This window comes from Vombatus ursinus, unplaced genomic scaffold (genome assembly GCF_900497805.2).
Source record: "Vombatus ursinus unplaced genomic scaffold, bare-nosed wombat genome assembly UNPS02014941.1, whole genome shotgun sequence".
In the NCBI taxonomy this organism is placed as follows: domain Eukaryota; kingdom Metazoa; phylum Chordata; class Mammalia; order Diprotodontia; family Vombatidae; genus Vombatus; species Vombatus ursinus.
The window spans coordinates 1252828-1274425 of NW_020954719.1; the positions used below are offsets into that span (position 1 = coordinate 1252828).

A 21598-nucleotide genomic window follows, 5' to 3' on the forward strand; every position below is an offset into this window, starting at 1 on the left:
GAAGAGAGTGTCAAGAAGAGCATAATACTCAGTTTCAAAGGCTGAAAAGAGGTCATAAAGGATTAGAACTGGGGCAGCTAGGTGGCGCAGTGGATAGAGCACCGGCCCTGAAGTCAGGAGGACCTGAGTTCAAGTCCGACCTCTGACCAAACACTTGACACTTACTAGCTGTGTGAGCCTGGGCAAGTCACTTAACCCCAGTTGCCTAAAAAAAAAAAAAAAAAAAAAAAAAGGATTAGAATTGAGAAAAAGACAAAACACTCAGAATAAAAAAAACACAAGAAAAAAAAGGCAGGCTGTGATCCTGGGCAAGTCACAACCTCTACGCATTCCAGGCAACTCCCAATACTTCTAAGTTGCAGTTGGTGAAGAAACTTCCTCACCAGGAACTCCTTACAAACAAGAAATTAGAGGCCCAGTACCTATCCCTATAAAACAATCTTTGAGTTTGAGTCCAAATAAAAGTGAAAAAAATTAAAAGCAAGAAAAACTGCAGATGATGTAAAAAAAAAAAAAAATCCCACGACAAACCTGAAAAAATGTGATTATCAAATTAGTTGTATGGAGGGGGGAGTAGTGTTCTATACCTTTCTGAAAATGTCCTGTATATACTTGATACTGAAGAATATTTTGATACCCAAAAAAAAAATCTTTTCTGAGGTTCCACTTCACATTAGAATAGCAAAGTTGACAACAAAGGAAAACAGCAATTTTTCAAGATGGGAACAATAATGGACTGCTGCTAGTAGGGCTGTAAATGTCGAGTCTTTCTGGAAAGTAATTTGGAACTAACCCCCAAAAGTACGAGATTTCAGGTAAGGTACTAAGAAGTACCATAATAACTCAAGATCAACAAAGACATACCAGGCTGTAGTTCTCTAGCCCTTCAATCTCACAGGCAAGCAAAGAAGTGGCTTGGCATACAGTGGGATGTATGTCTTTGCCCGAGAGCCCAGAATCTTGGGTCCCTGTCCTTATGATAGTAGCTTACATTTATATTATAGCCCCTCCTGTGTGCTGGGCACTTTTTAAAGTGCATTATATTATTTCATTTGATCCTCATAACAACTCTGGTAAGTAGGTATTATTATCATCATTTTATAGATAAGGAAACTGAGGCACAGAGAGTGACTTGGTCACACAGCTAATTGAACTTGGATCTTCTTGACTTCAGGCTCAGAACTCTTACCCACCGCACCAACCAGTTAATGGCTATAATTGGCCAGATTCACAGTGACTTAGTAGAAAGGGACCACAGAGGCAGCCCAAATAATAAGGCTGACTTCTGCCTCACAACAATGAGAGCTTTGTCTAAATCAGTCCAGCGACAGGAGGTTTTGCCTGTTAATAGAAAACCATGTTACACTAGCCAAAACTTTGTATGTGACTAACCTCTATGGTTTGTGACCAGATCGTTGAATGCTGCAAGCTAAGTTCCCTGCTTTTTGACATCTTTGAACTGTTTTGAAATATACCCAGCACACCTGCTTCTTCTTCCTTGTGGTTAACTGCCCACATAGAAGCATACCCCCCACCCCTGCTGAGTGTCCAAAACTTGTGTATAAAAGCAAGCCCCTGCCTCTTCTCAAGCTGCTAGCACCCCTAAGGACTTAGCCTGCTGCTTTTGAGGCAATAAAGCTCTCTTGACTAGGAGAATAGTTGCCTCTTTAATTCTTTCCAGACACCTCTGAACCTCATCACAATCATATCATGACCAGGCCCCTACTCTTTTTCTTCCCTCCCCCAACCCTTACCAATAAGGGGTGAGTCTTAAATACCTTGCCTAATAAATGAAGTTTGCTAAACCAGTCAGTGGATATCTAGGAACTTCCTGAGATACAGGAAGAGCAATTCAAACATGGAGTCAGGAGGACCTGAGTTCAAATGTGGCCTCAAACACATGTGACTCTGGGCAAGTCACTTAACCCCAATTGCCTCACAAAAAACAAACAAGTCACTGAGCTATATGTAGTATCTGCCCAGTGATATCTGCTTATACTCCAAAGAAATCAAAGAAAGAAGAAAAGGACCCATTTGTACAACATTTTCTTTTTGTAGTAGCAAAGAACTGGAAATGAAGGCGTTGCAGGGCCAGCAAATGAGGAATGGCCGAACAAATTATAGTCTAAGAACATAGTGGAGTATTATTGCATCATAAACTCTCTAAAACTCTAAGTTGCAGTTGTAGCACTTCTTAAATGCACAGAAGAGAAAATCAGAAGGAAACTGACAAGCAGAACAACTTTGAAAGTAATGTTAAGTTTATTATATATGTCTCTAAAAAGTAAGCTATACACTGTCGACAGGCAATCACATCATGAGACTTATGTGAAAACCAGGTTTATTAAAGAGAAAAGAATATGCACGTGGAACCCAAAGGGTTCCCAGTCTTTACAGAAGTTTATATTTTTATAATAGAATGACAAAGGGAGGAGGGGATACCAGGAAGGGGCATAACATGGGAGGGGGAACTGTGCAGCAAAGGTGTGAAAAAAGATAAGACCACTCCCCACAGGGAGGAGCAAGGTGATTGCAAAAGCCTCATTCTTATTATCCCTTGGGAACTGTTAGAGTCTAGACTATGAAGATAAGAGGTTCTGCTTATCTGCACAGGACCCCAGGGGCACAAGCATTACCCCAGCCTTGCACAGACTGGTTGCTTCCTGCCTTGCCAACCAAGGAAACACACAGAGTCTAGCATGGGGCACAACAACAAATTATGTATCCTCAGGGGGAGCTTCATCCTTGATAAATTCAGGGCTTCCTGCATGCTCCAGTGTTTCTGGAAAACACAGCAACTCAAAAAGACAAGTTTAAAGGACCCCTTAGCAACACATCAGAGATTCATAGTTTCACATGCAATCCTCGAATTGCTAATTAATTTGGGGAATTTATTGTGACTAAGCGAATGAGACCACAAGGGAATCTCTGGGTCAAGTGGAGAGCAGCCAAGCCCAGTTTTCTGGATACTAGATGGGAAAAGAACAAGATGGCTGCAAGCAGGGAGTAATGCTTCAACCACACTTTAATAAAGCACAGAGAATACAGAGGCAAATGGTACAGAGATAGGAGGAAGAGGCACAGAGAGCCACTTAAGTAATCACGGACTGGAGTTCAGAGCATTCTGGCACTATGAATCTGGCAAAGGGGGAAAAAGGCTATATAGGGCCTCATTTTTATAGGGTTTTGGTGAGGACTAGACTCTTTCTCTCTCATCAATGCCACCTCAGGGTCACGTCAAAGTTATCAGCCACACCTTATAGTTACTTCATTAGCATAAGGCTTATTGGAGTTCAGCAGGTCTCGCCCAATATATCTGGAGTTTACCTGAGGTTTACAAATCAAGCACAGATTTAGTTGGTTTCAAATAACTGTTATACTCTCCCTTAATTTACGGGACAGTTTGTAAGTGACTTTTGGTTTCCTTTTCACAATCTTAGTTTCTACTATTGTTACTTTATACTATGGGAGAGGAGTGTCAGGGGAAATCAAAACAAAATACAATTTTAACACTGAGAAAACCAAATTGATTCCATCTCTTAAGTAATACTATTTTTAATTCTTTCTATTAATTAATTAATTCTATTTGTGGCTGATTTTATTCTGTACTTTACATAACTATACAAGTCCTTTTCTTCATCTCAGTTAAGAAGTTCATAGTGAGGGAGCCAAGATGGCGGAGTAAGAGGTGAGTCTCTCTTACCCTCCCTTATTAACCCCTGAAAGCCCCCAAAATATCACCCCAAGAAAACCCCTAGAACAGCTGAACCAGAACAAAGATGGGGTGCAGCAGCCCAGTAGCCCAGGTAGCTTGAGGGATTACTGGAAAGGGCCTCTTATCCCAGGGGAAAGGGAGCAGTATAGAATGGGAGGCGTCCCAGCAAGCTAGCAGAAAGCCCCACCTCAGCATACCAGGAGGAGATCCTGAAACCCAGGTGGTAGAGCATGCAAACACCAACACCTGGACCCCTGAGTGCCTTATTGAGGACTGGGGAACCAGTGGAAACCAGCTCAGAAAACCATCAGGTGCCTCAGAATTACTAAGGGAAGCAGCACTCTAAGGGGCCCCAGGCAGATAAACACCCTACAATACCCATCTAAAAGGAGCTGAAGAAAGCAAATGGAAGGAAAGGCCTGGGTGAGCAGGAAATCTCCAGGAGCCACACTACCCAATCCTACCCCTAGAGCTCCAGTGTTGCTGATTTCAGTCCAACACCACATAAGCTGCCAGAATCCTACAGCCTCCAACTGCCAACATCGGAGGCCCCAGCACACAAAGCCATCCACCAGGGCCTAGGCTCCCAACACAAGAAGCGTGGGTCAGTGTGCTCTGCTCCCCAACAGGAGAGCCCAGTCTCTTTAAAGGCCAGGAAATAAGCAAACACCATAAGCAAAAAGAAATGTATGATAGATTCTTACTATGGGAAGAGTGAAGATCAAGGCAGAAATTCTGAAGAGGACAACATTGTCAACAAACCCACATATGCAACCTCAAAAGGGAATATGAACTGGTTTGAAGCCCAAAAAGCCTTCTTAGAAGAGCTTCGAAGCTTAGAAGAGCTCAAGAAGAATCTTAAAAGTCAAATGAGAGAGATGGAAGAACAAATGGGAAAAGAACTAAGAGATATGCAAGAGAGAGGAAGGACAAAAATTAACTGTAGAAAACAAGTCCTTAAAAAATACATTTTGTCAACTGGAAAAAAAAGTACACCAAAGAAAACAAGTCCCTAAAAAATATAATTGGCCAAATGGGGAAGGAGGTACAAAACCTAATAGAAGAAAACAATTTGTTAAAAATTAGAATTCAGCAAATGGAAGCTAATGACTCTATGAGAGAATAAGAATCAGTCAAACAAAAACAAAAGAATGAAAAAAAAAGATGAAAATGTAAAACATCTCATTGGTAAAACAACTGACGTGGAAAATGGATCCAGGAGGGACAATTTAAAAAGTACTGGTCTACCTGAAAATCAGGATGAAAAAAAGGGCATGGACAGTATCTTTCAGGAAATCATAAAGGAAAACTGCCCTGAGGTCCTAGAGCCAGAGGGTAAAATAGCCATACAAAGAATCCACCATTCACCTCCTGAAAGAGATCCAAAATCGAAAATACCAAGGAATATAGTAGCCAAAGTGCAAAATTACCAGGTCAAAGAGAAAATACTGCAAACAGCCAGAAAGAAACAATTTAGATATCATGGAACCACAGTCAGGATCACACAGGACCTTGCAGCTTCTACATTAAAAGACTGTGGGGCATGGAATACCATATTCCGTAAGGCAAAGGAGCCTGGATCACAACCAAGGATCAACTACCCAGCAAAAATGAGCATGATCTTTCAGGGGAGGAGATGGATATTCAACAAAATAGGGGACTTCCATATCTTCTTGATAAAAAGACCAGAGCTCAACAGAAAATTTGATCTTCAAATACAAGACCCAAGGGAGACATAAAAAGGTAAATGGGACAGAAAAATACAATATTTTGTTAATAACAGCAACTGTTTACATCCCTACAAGGGAAGATGATACTTGTAACTCTTGAGAACTGTACTGTTATCACAAAATGTCAAAGGGGTATACATAAAGGGGGTGGGTATAAATTGACTTTGATGTAATGATGAAAAAAATCTAATCAAGTGGGTTAAATGGATCCAAGTAAGTGAATTAATCTAATCTAACTAAAAAAATGTGCTGAGAGAAAAGGAAAGGAGGTGGCAGACAAGGGTAAACTACATCACAGGAAAAGAAGGGAGAGAGATGAACATTGTTTGAACCTTACTCTCATCAGATTTGGCTCAAGAAGGGAGTAACATAATCAGTTAGGCACAGAATCTAACATGTCCTATAGGCAGTAGGAGGGAAAAGGGGAAAGAAAAGAGAAGGGGCTAACAGAAGGGAGGTGAGACTGAGGGAGGCCATGGTCAAAAACAAAACATTAGTGAGGAGGGAAAAGGAGAAAGGAGAAAAAAAGCATAATCGGGAGGGAGGATGGAGAGAAAGACACAGATAGTAATCATAATTGTGAATGAATGTGCTATATGAATGTAATGGAACACTGTTGTGCTATAAGAAATGATGAACAGGCAGACTTCAGATAAACCTGGAAAGACTTACATGGTTTAATGCTGAGTGAAGTGAGCAGAACCAGGAGACTGTTGTACATAGTAACAGCCACAATGAGTGATGACTGACAACCCCTCTCAGCAATACAAGGATCTAAGACATCTCTAAAAGGTTCATGATGGAAAATGCTATCCACATGCAAAGAACTATGGAGTTTGAATGCAGATCGAAGCATACTATTTGCTATTTTTTTTTCTTCTGATGTGCTTTGTTTGCTCTTTCTGGAGGTTCCTCCTATTAGTTTTAGTTCTTACTTACAACATGACTAATGTGAAAATATGTTTAATAGGAATGTATATGTATAGCCTATATTAGATTGCATGCCGTCTTGGGGAGGGAGGTAGGGAAAGAGAGAGGGGGAGAAAAATTTAAAACTCAAAAGCTTATGGAAGTGATTGTTTATAAATTAAAATAAATTAATAAAAAAAATTTTTAAAAACTGATCATGTGCTGTAACACAAAAACTCATACACATACAGAAAGACAAAGACTAAACGCATCCCTCACTGAACAGGACCCAATAAAGAGAATAATTAACAAGGAGAATTTTAAGAAAGGATTAAACTAATCAAATTTTAAACAAGATGTGAGTCAAAGAAAAAACTGTAGCACCAATAGAGAATTTCCCCAAAGAAAATGACAACATAGCAAAACTTTTGAGATACAGGCAAGGTAGCCTTTGACTTGTGGAAAATTTTATTTTTCTAAACATTTTCATTTTTAATGGAGAAAAAATTATGAATAAATTGAACATTCAAGTAAAATAATTAGAAAAGCAAAAAAGGGAAAAACTCAAATAATAATAAATAGAAATCCTAACTATCAAAATATAAGAAGGGGGATACAGCTCTTAAATAGATTGCTCAATCGAATTCTGCTCTCTGTCTGATCATTACCTTAATCAAGTTCAGGAAGGGTTCCTTCCTTAAGATAACTGGCTTCTCCCTTCAGAAACTGAAAACATATGCCTTATTTTGTACTTCTAGACCATCACCTCTCTTCTGAGATATGAGAAGCATGATTCATCATCAGCCTGCTGGAGTCCTGGTTGATTATTGCTTACGTGGGTGAGCAGAAATCCGTAACGAGTAAGACTTAAATTCAGTTCTGGGTGGCAGTCCTGGGGCAAGGAGGAGTGCTGACATGGTGGAGCTTGCAGTGGCTGTGGAGAGGAAATCCTCCTCACAGTTCCAAAGCAGACAAGAGTGCTTGTGGTCACTCACAGACCAGAGCACAGGCCAGGAAAGGAGTAAACACCTCGCCCTTGATCATAGCACCTTGGAAGAACTGAAAATTTACAGGTCCCTAAAAGTATCTCTGAAAATAGCTAACAAAACCCCAGAAGCTTGGGACAGTATATTCTCCACACTAGAAGCAGACCCCTACTTTAACATAGAGTTTATCACTCAAGTAATTGGCTGGGATCATGAGCAAGCAGTGTAAAAAGCATCAGACCACAGAATCTTAATTTGGTGACAAAGAAGATTAAAACACACAACCAGAAGAAGACACCAAAGTCAAAGCTCCTACATCCAAAGCCTCCAAGAAAAATATGAATTGGTCTCAGACCATGCAAGAGCTCAAAAAAGGTTTTGAGAAGCAAGTAAGAGCAGGAGAGGAAAAACTGAGAGTAACGCAAGAAAATCATGAAAAACAAGTCAACAGGGACAGCTAGGTGGCGCAGTGGATAGAGCACTGTCCCTGAAGTCAGGAGGACTTGAGTTTACATCTGGCCTCAGACCAAACACTTGACACTTACTAGCTGTGTGACCCTGGTCAAGTCACTTAACCCCAATTGCCTTTAAAAAAAAAAAAAACCCACAAGTCAACAGTTTGCTAAAGGAGACCCAAAAAAACACTGAAGAAAATAACACCTTAAAAATAGCCTAACCCAAATGGCAAAAGAGATCCAAAAAGTCAATGAGGAGAAGAATGCCTTAAAAAGAAAATTGGCCAAATGGAAAAAGAAGTCCAAAAGCTTACTGAAGAAAACTTTCTTAAAAATTAGAATGGAGCAATTGGAAGCAAGTGACTTTATGAGAAATCAAGATACTGTAAAACAAGAATGAAAAAATAGAAAACACTGTGAAATAACTCAATGGAAAAACAATTGACCAGGAAAATAGATCCAGGACAGAGATTTTAAAAATTATTGGACTATCTGAAAGCCACAATCAAAAAAAGAGCCCAGACATCATCTTTCAAGAAATTATCAAGGGGGGAAAAAAATCTGAGCACTGTTCCTGTTATAACTATATTAGCCACATATTTTTATAGGTTTGGAAGTGGGATAGGAGTATCTGTTAAGCAACAATGGAAAAACTTCAAGGACATTATAACATTCTGTGGTTTCTATGTTTATATCCTCAAATTATCTGACTCATAAATAATACTTTTGTATTTTTGTACATCCATTTGCCACAGAAGTTCTTTAGCCAAAATTCTGCACTATTCCAAGAGAAGTAGTTTCCTCTTCGGTTTCCCCTTGATAAGAGAATTACTCATCATTTGGACAGAATGCTGAATCACTATTATCTGGCAGGCCATTTGCTGGTAGGAGAGAGGTTTAGAACCCCAGGGATACTACAGCCAAGAACACCTGATCTGTAAAATGGGTGCCCATGACAGTCTGCAAACAGTAATTATATGACTTAAAAAATTTCTCTGCCAACATAATAAAACTATAGCTGTTCTAAATGAGAAGGTCTCAATCCATACTGAGAATTTACAATTAATAAAACATATTCAAAAACCCTCCACAACCTGGTCCCTTTACTACCTTTTTCTAGTACTCTTATACTTTACTTCCTCCATGATCTAGTCACACTGGCCTACTAGCTTGCTCCATGTGCATCTCCATTCCATCTCCTGCTTTAAGCCTTTTCATTTGTTATATTCTCCATGCTAAGAAACCTTTCTCCTTTCTTTTCTTCATTCTCCCTAACTCCTCACCTTCTGTCTCTTTTTCTTCATAACTACTTACCTGTCCATTGCCACCACTTCCATCTATGGTCCAAGATAGACAAATCACCCACTTGAATAAAGGACTCTAATTGGTTTCAGGTTTAGGATGGGCACTAGGGTCCCCAAAATAACAAAAACAATAATAAAATAATTCATAAAAGTAGCAAGGTTTTAAACTCCTATATCCTTAGGACTAGGGAGCATAAAAGTAGATTCATCATAAAACAGTTGTAATTCTTTTGACGATATCAGACCCATGAAAGTTGAAGGGATGTGGTTGCAAAGTCATAGACTGACCTACCAAAGCTACGATAGGACAAACCTCTCTTAGCTATCTGATTTTAGGTAAAACATCAAATACTTTTTGGAACAGGCAATCCATGCATAGTCCAAATTCACACAGTCAAAAGGTCTCACAGCCAAGCCAATGATCTAACAGGTGGGAAACATTCCTCTTTAGAGGAGAAACATGGGGCAGCTAGGTGGCGAAGTGGATAGAGATCTGGCCTTGGAGTCAGGAGGACCTGAGTTCCAATCCAGCCTCAGACAGTTGACACTTACTAGCTGTGTGGCCCTGGGCAAGTAACTTTACCCCAGTGGCCTCACCAAAAAGAAAAAAGAAAAAAAAAAAGAGGAGAAAAACTACAATAGGCAAAAAGAACAGAGACAATTCTGACACTACCTTCATAAGGCCATGCTCTCAACTCTCCCAGAATTTCCTATTTATCTGTTTGATGTAACGCATAGGCAGCAATCCCTGTGAGCTCTTGGCATTTTCCCCTCAATGATGCACTACTGACTTAATTATTTGATCAGCTTTTCCTAGTCTCAAACTCAGAAAAAAAACAAAATTACAGTTCTAAGAAGTCCACCTCCCAATGCAAGTTCCATTGCTTATAACTTAGGAGTACAGTTGTTTCTCAAATAAACATAAATACTAACAAGTACCATAATACAAGACCATCACTTTGTAGTGACACTTCAGATGTTTTTTTTAAGAGAAAAAAAAAATCACATTTATACCCATGAAGCTCATGTAATGTATTTCCTACGGACCATCTCCAGTTGTCCTGATCTATATCTTAACACTGAACACAGATGGCTCCAGAGGAGAGAGTGAGGCTGATGACTTTGCACAGCCCAGCCTCACTTAAATCCAATTCACTTGCAAGTCATGAAATCACCTTCCCTAAGTCATCGTCCTCTTTGAGAATGAAGGACAAACAACTACGTATTTCCTAAAAACTTCCAGATCTTGTCTTCCCCTCCTAGCTTTAAACATTCAATTCACACAAAATAATGAAAAGAATCATTCTGAATTTTCCCCAGAAAATGAATGCATATTTGTTCACATAAAACTAGAAAGGCGCTGAGTCTAGGTCTAGATGGCTTAATGAAAACCTCTTTCAAATTGGAGTCAGCAGATCCAAAAATAAAATGCTTTGAACATAATATCAAATCCTTATAAAAACTGACAAACAGCATACTCAAATGTGTAAAGGTAGCTTGCTACTTCATTATTTTGTCCTATTTTTAACACTGTATAATTAATATGAGCTAAGAAACTATGGTTTCAAAAGGAATGTTAAGAAACTATGGTTCTTTATCAATTTACAATTGACCCATTTATCTTCCATAGACCCCACAATAATAGTCAAACAAATCACCGTATAAATCAATTCTATCTATACTATATAAACCAACTTTTAAAACTATTTTCTTATTCTCTTAACAAACTGCCATAGCCTTATATTTGGCTATTAGTGTATGGGGAGGCAGGAAGCAGAAGGGGAAATCATTCTAGTCTCAACTCAGAATTCACAAAGTTCTCATTCATGAACACATATGCTGGTTAACTTGTTCTGTCAGGATTATCAAGGGGAGGGAGAGGAAGGTAACTCTGAACTTTAGGACCAAATTCCAAGTTATAAATCACCTCCTTTCCCCTGACACCAAAGTAATGAAAATCTCTGGATTCCCCAGAGAAAGATCATTTGTACACAAATTTCACACAATCTCTAACAAGCCTAGAGAGGTGAACCCAAAAACTCCCACTAGGATATTTCAGCATAAGGTCAAAATTCACATCTTAGTTTAAGAAATCCACATTAAAAAGATTTATATGTATATATATACATATATACATATATATATATATCACTACCACACACACAAAAATCAAAAGTGAATGTTGCAAAATTATAATAGAAGGTCCCTACATATGGCACATTGCACATATTTTCAGACTTTTTCAATATATTGATCAGTTATGATTTTTCTTCCTCTTTTCTTTAAATACTAAGTATTTTCTGACATATGGGAGGGGGAGAGGAAGGGACACTGGGGGAGATTATGGTGATGTCTAAAAAAAATGACACTAATAAAATTTATATTAAAAAACAACAACAAAAAGAATTTAACTGAGTCGCAAAGTCAATATTTTTAATTTTCAATGTCATGAAGTACTGTAAGTTGGGAAGGGGAACACCTTCCTTCCTATCTGCTTCTATGCATTCTCAACTGGCCACAATAAGGAATGTTGAAATGAGACTATTTTTTTAAGGCTTTGAAAATTTCAGTTTAAAAACTCAATTCTTTTTACCCTCCTTTTTACCTCTGGCTGATCAGACCACAGGAAAAAAAGGAATTCTGCCCAGATGACAAAGACACAAAACACAAAAAGATACTGCTGATAGCATATACTTAGTATACATACTATTCTCATTTTCTCTTTTTCACTCTCACTCACCCATATGCACAGAAGCTGAATTTACCTTAAGGCTGAAATGAGACAGTCACAAAGAAAACTCAGTAAAAGCTTTCAAGTTTTACCACTGGTACTCACCCCACAAGGGCCAGGGCCAGGGAGCAGTAAGGCTTAGGCTCAAATGGCTGCTCAGATAACTTTGCAGGAGTTCCAGTCCTTTTAGTGGCAGTTATACAGGACAGAACTGGATGGGTCCTCCAAAACTGTCAAAGAACCAGAAAAACCAGTCACATAAAAGGGAAACAGTAATATCACTCTGAGCACTATTTCCATTACACATGGTATAACTACATACTTTCATAGGCTTTTCTGGAGGGGAAAAGGGGTATCTAACAACGGAAGAAAAATTTCAAGATGTTCAAACATTGTGTGGTTTCTCTTTACCATCTAAAACAGTTTGCCGAGCTTCTGCTTCTGGAAGCCAAGATGGTGGAGTAAAAAGACAGTCGCTCTCACACTCCCCTATCAACCTCTGAAAGCCCAGAAAATATCACCCCAGAAAAAACCAGCTGAACCAGAAGAAAGATGGGGAGCAGCAGTGCAGTTAGGTAGCTTGAGGGATTAACGGGAAAGGCCCCTCATGCCCTGGGGGGAGGGAAGCAGTACAGAAGGGGAGGCATCCCAGTCACCTAGTGGAAAGCCCCACTTTAGCACACCAGGAGGCAAGCCTGGTGACTCGGCATTCTACAGCAAACAGGTCTCCCAGTGCCTCGGCAAAAATAAGGGAAACAGCACTACAAAGGGCCCCAGGCAGATAAACACCCTGCAGCATTCATCTGAAAGGAGCTGAAGAAAGCAACCTAGAGTTGCCAGAAAGTTCCAGCCTTGCTGATTCCAGTCCAACACCAGGTAAGCTGCCAGAACCCTACAGCCTCCAACTGCCAACACTGGAGGCCCCAGCACACAGTCATCCAACAGGCCCTAGGCTCCCAACACAAGAAGCGTAGGTCAGTGTGCTCTGCTCCCCAGCAGGAGAGCTCAATCTCTTTAAAGGCCAGGGAATAAAGAAACACCACGAGTACAAACAAACGTACCATAGATTCATATTATGAGAAGAGTGAAAAATCAAGACAGAGATTCTGAAGAGGACAACATTGTCAACAAACCCACATCTGCAACCTCAAAAGGGAATATGAACTGGTCTGAAGTCCAAAAAGCCTTCTCAGAAGAGCTCAAGAAGGATTTTAAAAATCAAATGAGAGAGGTAGAGGAGTCCTTAAAAAATACAACTGGCCAACTGGAAAAAAAGTACACTGAAGAAAACAAGTCCCTAAAAAACACAACTGGCCAACTGGAAAAAAAGTACACTGAAGAAAACAAATCCCTTAAAAATACAATTGGCCAATTGGAGAAGAAAGTACAAAATCTAACAGAAGAAAACAATGTTAAAAATTAAAACAGTTTGCCTCATGTGTATCCTTTTGGTTTTGTAAGAGTATGTTTGTGACGGTATGTTTGCCACAATTCCTTAATCAAGGTTTTTCATGGTTCCAAGATGGAATCAATCTTACTTCTCCCTCTTCATTATGCAAGAAATTACTAAATTGCTCATATTCCAAGAAGTTTACATCAAGAAAATATTTATATGTACACAAATTTTCACTAGCAGTATTATTTGTAATAAAAGCAACTGGGTGGGAAAAAAATACCCAGACACTAGGGAATGGATGAGCTGAAGTATATAACTAAATATTGCTCCATGTGGATTATGAATTCAGAAAAAAACATGGTAAGACTTTCATAAAGTGATACAGAAGAAATACCAGAATATTAAAAAAAAAACAAAAAACTAGGAGGTAACACAACTAGGGAAAAATATGAGACAATGCTGGTACCAAATGATCAACATTAAAGTATGCATCTTACGCAAACTACATAAAGTGGAAAATGTTCTGATATCAGTCAGTATCTGTCATTTCAGTTTTCATTTTCCTTGAATGTCTTGGGAGTTGAGGGTGCTGTTTCAATCAATCAACAGGCATTTATTAAGCACCTATTCTATACCAGAGACTGTTAGGCTTTGCTTAAGTTGTACCTTAAAGAAAAGGATTCTCCAAGGCAGAGGGAAATGAGGAGGGAGTATATTTCAGAGCACACCCAGGGCAAAGACAGTTTGTGAGTGTGAGTGAGTGAGTGTGTGTGTGTGTGTGTGTGTGCGTGTGTGTGTGTGTGTGTGTGAGAGAGAAAGAGAGAGAGACACAAAAAAAGACAGCTTGGTTAATTCAGAGGAGTGGGGGAGAGCAATATCCAATGAGGTCATGTGATGAAAGGCTTTAAAAGTTCAACAAAGACAAGTTGAGGGGATGTCCATCAATTGGGGAATGGCCGAACAAGTTATGGTATGTGATTATGACGAAATACTACTGTACTATAAGAAATGATGAGCAGGATGTTCTCAGAAAAACCTGGAAAGTGTTGCATGGGGTGATGCAAAGTAAAATGTACTGTATGCAAAATAAGAGCAATATTGTAATGACTTGAAACACTTAGATATTCTCGGCAATATAACCATCCAAGATAACTCTGAAGGACTTACGATGAAAAATGCTATCCATCCCCACAAAAAGAACTGATGGTATCTGAATAAACACTGAAGCATACTTTTAACTTTTATTTTTCTTGTCTATTTTTTTCCTTGTCTATTTTTTCTTTCACAACATGACTATTATGTTTTGCATGACTACACATGTATAACCTATACAGAATTGCTTGCCTTCTCAATGAAGGGAGGGAAGGAGAGAATTTGGAACTCAAAGTTTTAAAAACCAATGTTAAAAATCATTTTTAACGTAACTGGGGAAAAAATAAAATACTAAATAAAAGCTTAAAAAAAAGTTGAACAAAGACATTGGAGTTTATTAAGTAGGAGAGTGACATGGTCAGTTCTGTACTTACAGAAAATCAATTTAGAATGGAACAGTAGATATAGTTGAGGAAGAGAGACCAATGAGAAGGTTGATATAATTATCTAGGTGAGATAAGGGTGAATTCATCACCAATAAAGAGGAAATTAAAACAAGAATTAGGAGCTATTTTGCCCAACTACATGCCAATAAATCTGACAATCTTCATAAAATGGATGACTACTTACAAAAATATAAATTGCCTAGATTAATAGAAGAAGAAATACTTAAATAACCCCATTTCAGAAAAAGAAATTGAACAAGCCATCAATGAACTCCCTAAGAAAAAAATCTCATGGACAGATGGATTTACAAGTGAATTTTACCAAATATTTAAAGAACGATTAATTCCAATACTACATAAACTATTTGGAAAAACAGGCAAAGAAGTCCTACCAAATTGTTTCTATGATATAAATATGGTGCTGATACCAAAACCAGGAAGAGCCAAAACAGAGAAAGAAAATTATATACCAATTTCCCTAATGAATATAGATAGAATAATTTTAAATAAAACATTAGCAAAGAGAGTACAGCAACTTATCTTGAGGATAATACACTATGACCAGGAGGGACTTATACCAAGAACGTAGGCCTGGTTCAATATTAGGAAAACAACCAGCATAACTGACCACACGAATAACAAAATTAACACAAATCATAATATTATCTCAATAGATGCAGAAAAAGCTTTTGCCAAATACAGCACCCATGGGGCAGCTAGGTGGCACAGTGGATGCAGCACCGGCCCTAGATTCAGGAGGACCTGAGTTCAAATCCGGCCTCAGACACATAACACTTAATAGCTGTGTGACCCTGGGCAAGCCACTTAACCCCATTACCTAGCCAAAAAAAAAACAAAACCAAAACAAATACAGGACCCATTCCCATAGAACACACTAGAGAGCATAGGAATCAATGGAGTTTTCCTAAAATGACAAGTAGCATCTGTCTAAAAATATCAGCAAACATTTTATGTAATGGGGATAAGCTAGAAGCACTTACAAAAAGATCAGTAGTGAAACAAAGATGTCCATTATGTTAGAAAAGAGGCCTTAGAGACCTTCAGAGCCAAGTGGAGGCTTAAGCCCTGGTGAGCTGCAGCAGCCAATTACCCCACCCTTCTAAGACTCTGAGAAAACAAGCCTTCTAGTCAAAAATGAAACTAAGCTCAGAGTGAAGAATCATTTATTATGGTTCTCGCAAGAAGTGGGCACAAGTCCCGGAAGAGAATGTGCCTAATACAGAAGTGAGAGAAAGCTTTATACTATTAAGAGTGTGGCAACTCCTTCTTTCCAGGCCCGGATTGGTCCATTCCTTTCCTGGTTACAATCTTCGTGGGCTGCCCATCCCATGTTTCCCCTTGACATGTACTCTCTCCCTCATCATAGGAGGCATGATCAGTTAATGAGGCTCTAATTCTATGCAGGGTGTCAGTTAATATTATATCAGCTGATTAAGCATGCGCAGTTCCAAAAGCCTGCACTCTTTGTCCTACTTAGGGCCAGTTAAAACTGGTTCTGCCCTCTAGACTGAAAAAAACAGGAACTTCCCTCTAGACTGAAAAACAGGAACTTCTGGAGTCTATTTCAAAAGACTAGGGCTCTTTTCATTGGCTTACCCCTTCCCCTGTTTTTGCAAGACTTTACAAGCTTGTTAAAACAATGCAACTTGTTATTACCAAATTCTTTGTTGATGTTGTAAGATGTCAAAGGTTATCTTAAATTGTGGGAGCATGATACCTTGTCCCTTACGAAGACCTATCCCTTGCCCGATTCTCACAATCCCCTCCCAGCACTATTGTATTTTTGTGGAAACTTAACCCTTACCTGACTCTCACAATTATGACCACTTCTATTCAATATGGTACTAGAAATGTTAGCTTTAGCAATAAGAGAGGAAAAAGAAATTGAAGGAATTAGAATAGGCAAAGAAGAAACAAAGCTATGACTCTTTGCAGATGGTATGATACTATACTTAGAGAATCCTAGAGAATCAACCAAAAAACTACCTGAAATAATTAACAACTTTAGCAAAGTTATAGGACATAAAATAAATCCACATTAATCATCGGCATTTCTATATACTACTAACAAAGCCCAACAGCAAGAGATCGAAAAGAGGTTAACTGTAGACAATATAAAATATTTGGGAATCTACCTGCCAAGACAAACCCAGGAACAATATGAACACAATTACAAAACACACAAATAAAGTCAGATCTAAATAATCGGAAAAATATCAGTTGCTCATGGGAAGGCAAGCTAATAAAATCAAAATGACAATTCTGCCAAATATAATTTACTTATTCAGTGCCATACCAACCAAACTACCAAAAAATTATTTTATAGAGCTAGAAAAATAGCAAAATTCATCTGGAAGAACAAAGGTCCAAAATATCAATGGAATTAATGAAAAGAAATGCAAGGGAAGGTGGTCTAGCCACATCTAAAACTGTATTACAAAGCAGCAATCATCAAAAGTAGTTGGTACTGGCTAAGAAATAGAGTGGTGGATCAGTGGAATAGGTTAGGTACATATCTACTACTGTTTGATAAACCCAAAGACTCCAACTTCTGGGATAAGAACTCACTATTTGACAAAAACTTCAGGGAAAACTGGAAAACAGTATGGCTGAAACTAGGCATAGACCAACATCTTACATCATAAACCAAGATTAAGGTAAAATGGGTACACGATTTAGATATAAAGGGTGATACTACAAGCAAATTAGGAGAGCAAGGAATAGTTTAACTTTTAGAACTATGGAAAATGGAAGAATTTATGACCAAACAAGAGATAGAGAACGTTATGAAATGTAAAATGGATCATTCTGATTACATTAAATTAAAAAGGTTTTACACAAACAAAGCCAATGCAACCAAGATTAGAAGGGAGGCAGAAAGTTGGGAAACAATTTTTACAGCCAGTGTCTCTGATAAAGGCCTCATTTCTAAAATATATAGAGAACTGAGTCAAATTTATAAGAATGCAAATCATTCCCCAACTGATAAATGGTCAAAGGATATAAACAGGCAGTTTTCAGCTGAAGAAATTAAAAATATCTATAGGCATATAAAAAATGCTCTAAATCACTACTCATTTAGAGAAATGCAAATCAAAACAACTCTGACGTACCACATCACATCCATCAGATTGGCTAACATGACAAAACAGGACAATGATAAGTAAGATGTGGGAAAATTGGAACACTAAAGCATTGTTGGTGAAATTGTGAACTGATCCAATCATTCTGGAGAGCAATTTGGAACTATGTCCAAAAGGGCTATAAAAATGTGCATACCCTATGACCCAACAATACCACTTCTAGGTTTGTATCCCAAAGAGATCTTACAAATGGGAAAAGGAACCACATGCACAAAAAATATTTATAGCAGCTCTTTTTGTGCTGGCAAAGAACTGGAAATTGAGGGGATGCCCATCAATTGGGCAACACCTGAACAAGCTGTGGTATATGAATGTAAATGAATACTATTGTTCCCTAAGAAATGATCATCGGGCAGATTTCAGAAAAACCTGTACTTACATGAACTGATGCTGAATGAAGTGAACAGAACCAGGAGAACACTGTACACAGTAACAGTAACATTGTGCAATGACCAACTTTGATAGACTTAACTCTTCTCAGCAATGCAATGATTTAAGACAATTCCAAAAGACTAATAAAGGAAAAAGCTATCCATATCCACTATGGAGTCTGAATGTAGATTGAAGCATACTATTTTCTCTTTTTTTTTTCTTCCTCGTGGCTTTTCCCTTTGGTTCTAATTCTTCTTTACAACATGACTAATAAGGAAATATGTTTAATATGATTGAACATGTACAGCCTGCATCAGATTGCATGCCATCTTGGAGAGGAAAAAATTTGAACTCAAAATCTTACAGAAGTGAATGCTGAAGACCATAAATAAATATTTTTTTAAAAATATATCTAGGTTAGAGTCTAAACTAAAATGATGGCTGTGAGTGGAGAAAAGTGATCAGACATGAGAGTTGCTATGGAAGTAGAAATGGTAAGATTTGCCAACTGCCGATGTTTTAGGGGAGAATGAGGAGTCAGGGATGAACGTGAGAGACAAGAATAGTGATGCGATGGACAGAAACAGAAAGGGAGGAAGAAATAAAGGAGGGCAGTAGGATCACAGGGGAAGGGAGTAGTATGCCTGCATTCCTATGAGTAAGGAAATGCTTCACTCATGATCCTTCGACTACTTATGCTCCCTCTCAGTACCTACTCACTCATGATCTCTTCACAAATTACAAGGATCTTCAGAGGTCATGTACTATTTGAACAGTAACCCACTCTACAATATTATAAATGGTCATCAAGCCTCAGCTTGGAGACTCATTGCATTATAAGAAAATGTGCTATACCTACTAAGACATCTACTTCTATTTTTGAACTACACTAAATGTTAAAATTTTTCCTTACATCCAGCCAAAATCTACACTTCAGTTTCATATTATTTGCCCTCCTACAAATTACATTCCAACCGAACTCTGGTGGTTGACAGTACAATCAATGGAAATTGATTCTGCAGCAGCAAGTTGGCCATTAGATGATGAATTCACATTACTCCATTAGTTTCCAGTCTGTTCATTCAAACCTCAAAACACTTATATCTGTGTGACACAGCAAGTTACTTAACCAGTTTGCCTCCTCCAGTATTTAGCAGTGTCTAGCGTATATTAGGCAGCAGTTCAGGCCTTCACAACATATGGCCCATGGGTTGCCTTGGTAAAGTGTTGGGTTTCCATCTCCCCCTCCTCTGTCACGTGACCCTCGTCAACCAACCATGGTCAGTCTGTCTCTAGCCTAACCTATCCGCTAGCAAGAAGTTTAGCCTATTTTAATTTTGGTCCCTACCTACTGCCAAGTTGTGCAAATCTGCACTAGGACCTAGCTCCCAAAGGTATTTTGAGGATTAAATGAGATATTTGTAAAGCACCTAACATAGCACCTTATACATAGTAGTATATAAATGTTAACTATTATTATTACGGGGCAGCTAGATGGCGAAGTGGATTGGGGGCCTGGAGTCAGGCTCATCTTCCCAAGTTCAAATCTGGCCTCAGACACTAGCTGTGTGACCTTGGGTATGTCACTTAACCCTGTTTGCCTCAGTTTCCTCATCTGTAAAATGAGCTGGAAAGGGAAACCACTCCGGTGTCTCTGCCAAGAAAACCCCAAATGAGGTCACAAAGAATCAGACACAATTGAACAACAACATTATTATTCTTAAATGCTAGAAGTATTTTATCTTAGGGACAGTAGGGAACCACTAATATGTTTACTTTCTTTCTTCTCCAAGATGCATTCCTGAGGTTCTCTACAATAACCCAGAAACCCTTTCATACTGGAAGCTACCTCTGGCTGTGGCACACTGGAAGTGGCCTCTGCCCTTTTGGCCTCTCTCTGGTTAGTTCCTCCTAGAACCTCCATTTTAAGAGAGAATCCCAGGACCCTCTGTATGCATACATAACATATACACACACACCCCTCCTCCACTTCTCAGCTTACTTTTGTGCTGTCCTTTCCCCCCATGCTCCTCCCCTAGAAGACAGGGACAATCTTTCAGACTATTTTTGTATTCCCAACACAGTGTTTGGAACATAGTATGCTCTTAATGAATGCTGGTTGATTGATTTGAGCAGGGAAATGACTTGGTCAGACCTGTGTCTTTTTGATTCAGTTGAAGGCAACATCTAAGCCTTTATCTGAATTACTAACAAAAATGCTGAACAAGATGGAGACAAGGACAGATTCTTTGGGTACTACACTAGAGACTTCCCACATTTAAGTTGATTCTGCAGCAGGTTGACCATTAGATGATGAAGTCTTATCAATCCATTAGTTGCCAGTCTGTTCAATCAAGCCATTCTGAATCTAACCATGAGTTCTGATTCTGCCTTGGACATTTATTACTAGTTGTATGATACTGGGCAGGCCACAACACTCTGAACCTTCATTTCCTCAACTGGAATAAAAGCAATTTTATGAGACTTTTTGATGTATAGGTTAACTTTGCACAACTGTTTTTCCATTCTTTTTTATAAAGGACAGCTTAGGAGTGGGGGTGGGGAAGTGATACAATTGGGAAATGTAGGTGATGAAAAAACAAGTAGGCAGCTCTTTTCCTTTAAATGAATTCCATACTATCACTCACTGGCAGGACAGTAGTGACCAATCTGTTTTGAGCAGAGATTTATGTATTCAAACTACTCATAGGTTTGAAGAGGTGGTTTTTCTCTGGACAAGACTAATCTTCCAGTTTACAAAGAGATTATCTCTGCACGTGAGCTTTAAGGTAGGTTTAAAAAGGAATAATTTAGAAACTAAATCACCGATAAAGGGATTAGGGCTCATTAGAATAGTAGCTAAAATTATTAATTAACATTTTAAGCACAATGACCATTTTAAAGAAATCAAGGAGCATTTAATAAGTAAATAATTTACTTTAAGCATTAAGTGCCTACTATTTACAAGGCATGGGAAAAAGGAAAGACAAAGGAAAGACAGTCCCTTTCCTCAAGAAATTTTTATTCTACTATGGGACACAAGTTTCCAAGTAGGTAAGTAAAGAGTTCATATATTTATGTGGATGTGCAGAATACATAAAAAATGGAGAAGCTACCATAACAACTGAGATTGGGAATCAAGAAAGGTAACACTTGAGCTGATTGAGACTTTAAGGGAATAAGGAATTACAAAAAGCAAAGATAAACAGGGATAGCATGCCAGACATTGAGGTATGACACAGACTCTAACATATATTCTCTATATTAGGTCAGTTTAACTTGTTAGATTATATTAAAA

The 21598-nt window shown here is 38.5% G+C and overlaps 1 protein-coding gene across 1 annotated transcript in view; it reads right to left on the reverse strand.

The window, feature by feature from the left end:
- LOC114029697 overlaps nucleotides 1–21598 on the reverse strand; it is a 45686-nt gene that overhangs the window by 16832 nt on the left and 7256 nt on the right. Inside the window, exons 6-7 of the mRNA XM_027844311.1 lie at nucleotides 11936–12060; nucleotides 166–205 (exon numbers count right to left, since the gene is read on the reverse strand). Coding sequence (XP_027700112.1) covers nucleotides 166–205; nucleotides 11936–12060 — 165 coding nt within the window. The remainder of the gene's footprint in view (nucleotides 1–165; nucleotides 206–11935; nucleotides 12061–21598) is intronic.